Source organism: Lathyrus oleraceus, chromosome 2 (assembly GCF_024323335.1).
Source record: "Lathyrus oleraceus cultivar Zhongwan6 chromosome 2, CAAS_Psat_ZW6_1.0, whole genome shotgun sequence".
In the NCBI taxonomy this organism is placed as follows: domain Eukaryota; kingdom Viridiplantae; phylum Streptophyta; class Magnoliopsida; order Fabales; family Fabaceae; genus Lathyrus; species Lathyrus oleraceus.
The window spans coordinates 241,373,763-241,377,416 of record NC_066580.1 but is presented as its reverse complement, the minus strand read 5'-3'; the positions used below and the strand labels follow the sequence as shown (position 1 = coordinate 241,377,416).

The following is a 3,654-nucleotide window of genomic DNA, read 5'->3' as shown; positions in this document are numbered from 1 at the left end:
TATCAAAATAAGGATTGTACTATTATGTACCAATTTGATCAAGATAAGTATTTGTTTACATCAAATAAGTATTTGTTTACATCAAATAAGTATTGAACTATGTAGAAGGACTTGATAAAAAAATGTGCATCATAGACTTACCCTACAAATAGGTGGGTTTGGCCATAAACATAATCTTACTATAAGGTTAAGCAATCAATAGCCATTGCCCCAAAACACTTGAACTTTTGTTGTTTAAACAGGTTACACATACACTCAAAGTACATGATAGAGGTGGAACTCTTATGTTGTACTTGTAGTTGTAACTCTTCTCTCAAAACATTCCCTAAAATTTACACCAAACTTAACAAAACCAAAGTTAAATTTACACCAAACTTAACAATACTTGAGAAAAATTGTAAGGCCACAGAACTTAACATAATTTGAATTGCAACCATACACCATCATCATCTACTAACTGATATAACAAGTTTCAAAATTGTGACATTTGAACGGCATCATTGTCATTGAAAACTAAAAAAGTCAGCTTAACTAGGGCTATGCCTATATCATCTATCACCAACTTTTCAGTTAAGTGTTATTCTTATAAACAAAAAAGAACTACAATATATCTATCTAAACTAACATTAGCACCCTCTCAAAAAAACCATATATCACAGCAAAAGAAAAACTCAAGCTGAGGATTCATCATCATCATCAAAGCACTTCCCTTTCCCTTTCTTCTTCACAGATTTTCCATTCTCCTTTGTATCAAGAACCTCGTACATATCAGGTGTAACCTCCCTTAACCACAATCCAGGAAAAACACTCTGCAAATAAATCAAAATTCAAATCAAATCAGGATTTAAATATCTTGCAGTTTTAAATTACGAAAATTTTAAAATAATCAATGAAAAATGCAACTAACGTTTAACTGTTTTTGAACAACTTTGGACCTCTTAGTGGGCCGTTGTCTGGGCTGGCGGCCCACCATTGCCATGAAATCTTCATCGATTTCCTTTCTCGAAAGCTGAACGGAAAATTTTGGTCTTTCCGTTTTATTAGTGTTGATATTTCTTCTCAATCTCGAAGCGACATTAACGCCGCCGTCAATTTTCGCCGGGGAAGGGAAATCACGTTTTGCATGATCGGAGTTTACCGGAGGTTTAGACTGTATCTGTCTGGTTCTGTGTTTCCATGACTTAAGAGTCTCTGTTTCTTCTTGTTCTTCTCTCAAAATCGTATCTTTGATTCGATCAGCGTCGTTTTTTAGATCATGCGTAAGCTTCTCTCTCACAGCGGCGATCCCTTCCTCTTCATCATTGCCGATGACGACTCGTTTTTCTGAACCACTCGATTGATTAGGTGTTGCCGTTGATTCGTTTGAGTTAGGCCTCGAAGAACGGCGATCGGCGCTGGTTGAAGGCCCGGCGCCGTCTTTGATGGCTCCGTATGAGCATCTCAGGTGGCGTTGGGACCCCCACTTCAAGAACGGTAGGTTGAAATTGTGAAGGGGTTTGGGTCTTTTGGGACTCGTAGACATAGGTTCGGTTCCTTCATCGTCTTCTTCTTCTAAACCTCCAAAAACCATTTTGAGAAGAAGAGTGAACAGAATGAGAGAAAGAATAGGGTAACGGCGGCGTTGTCGAGAGTGAGAGCGGTGATGTGAAAGTGAAATGTGATGTGTTGCTGGTGGTTTGGAAAAGTGGCCGGGAAATAAGTTTATATAGTGGAGAAGAAAAGAAGAGAGCAAGCGGTTTTAGTGTTCGGGTTATTGTGGACACTTGATTCGGGTTTGGTCTTCACTTGGGTTCGATATAGTGGGTGGGTGGGTATATCATGTTATAATCTTTCCTAATTAGTTTTGGCTTGCTCCTAGCATCTTTAGGGGGTGAAGAGTTAATCTTATGAAATTTAAAAATGTCATTCGAGTAATCTGTCTTAAATTTTTTGGAGACTATAGGTTTGTCTCAGTTTAATTATGATATAATAAAAAGATATTTTATTGTGAGAAATATTTGTGAGATTCTTTTTAACCATTGTAACAAATTTTTAGCTTGTACGGTAGTCTATATTATATATTCTTGAAGATGATCCTAGATTTAATTTGTAACTAAATTTTAGGACGTATTTAATACACACCAAAACTCTTCGTAAGTTAATCACCTCTATATTGTTAAAGAATAGTACGAAAGTTAATTTATCTATTGATGGAAGAGTGAGTTTGTAGGTTAAGTTTTAGATAATTTCTGAACATATTTTAAAATCATGATGGTGTGTTTATTTCACAACTCAGTGTATAATTAAGAAGTTAAGTTTTATATTAACCCTCGGGACAGTAAGTTTCCCTCTTGGACATTAAGTTTGTTATAAATTAACATATTTTAATAAATTCTATATTTTAAGTCATTTGTATAATAATACATAATTGTTATCGAATTAAACCATACACTTATCTAATTCATTCAAAATATCATATATTAAGTCAAATGAAAACCATACATTGTTCACAAAATACAAACTATAATATAAATTATCAAAATACAAAGAAAAAAGTCAACTATTAAGCATATTTGACCCATTGTTTCCTCCTCTGCCTCTTGTACTGAAAGGCATGTCATGCCTCGGCTATCATGGTCTCTACAGTGATCCTCCCGATAGTGCCTTCTTGAAACTCCCCCTATTTATGCTCACTCTCCCAATAGCCACAATACATTGACAAATTAGCAACACAACAATGACACAATCTGCCCTAGTTTACTCCTCTTCCAATATCTCTAGATTAGATGACCTAGGTGGATCTCTCTCTACATCTCGTGTCATGTAAGAATGTGACACTCTAAAAAAACCATTTGATCTAGTCATATACAACACTTCATGGTTATGGAGCTGACACACTTTGTACATCCTCTAGGACCAGATGATCATATTACTTAAGCGGTTTCCATCAATGATGGGTGATGGATGGTTCAGGGTGTGTGTGTTCATTCCTCCTCCGCGAACGACGACAAGAAAAAGGGAATATTGTCATCAATAAGGAATATTGCCTAATTCTAAGTCCAAAACTCAGATCACATCCAACAGTCCACACAAATATTTTTTAGGGTTTTTGTTGTTTATTAGGTATTTTAAGGTCCTAAGACCACAAACATAAACAAGATACACAAACGAATACATACAATCACAATAGATGGCTCAAATGAGCAAAGTAAAAATGGCATAAACATAAACAAGTTAAATGATATGTATAATGGCAAATGAAATGGTAAATGGTTTGAATTTAATTTGCATAAAGTAAATGACTTGAAATTAAAGCAATAAGAATAAAAGTTAGTCAAATGTTAATTGATTAGATGTTAGTATTGTTTTGATTTTCAATTGATTGAGTCATTCTTTGGAGAACACTCAACCATTTATTCACAAGCATGGATCCTTGAACCAAAACATCTTCCAAAGGAAGGAAACAAGGCCAAGTTTCCACACAACACCATGAAAGGGGGGAGACTTACAATCCCACTTACTAGAATATTATGCCTTTTGGGTCAAAATTTAGCGCAATGTTAAGCAATCGTAATTGGACTTATGTAGAAGTCTCAACTATCTGAGGTCGGGAAATAGAAATTTAGGTGCTAATGCATGTTAGAGATATGGTATAGTGAACCACACTCCTAAAAA

At 35.2% G+C, this 3,654-nt stretch overlaps 1 protein-coding gene across 1 annotated transcript; it reads right to left on the bottom strand.

The window, feature by feature from the left end:
• Positions 1 to 358: 358 nt before the first annotated feature.
• Positions 359 to 1,773, bottom strand: LOC127119019 (uncharacterized). Its single transcript, XM_051049227.1, has 2 exons — positions 908 to 1,773; positions 359 to 809 (listed from the first exon to the last, which is right to left on the bottom strand). The coding sequence occupies exons 1-2, from the start codon at positions 1,568 to 1,570 to the stop codon at positions 672 to 674; spliced, it is 801 nt and encodes a 266-aa protein (XP_050905184.1). The 5' UTR covers positions 1,571 to 1,773; the 3' UTR covers positions 359 to 671.
• Positions 1,774 to 3,654: the final 1,881 nt, after the last annotated feature.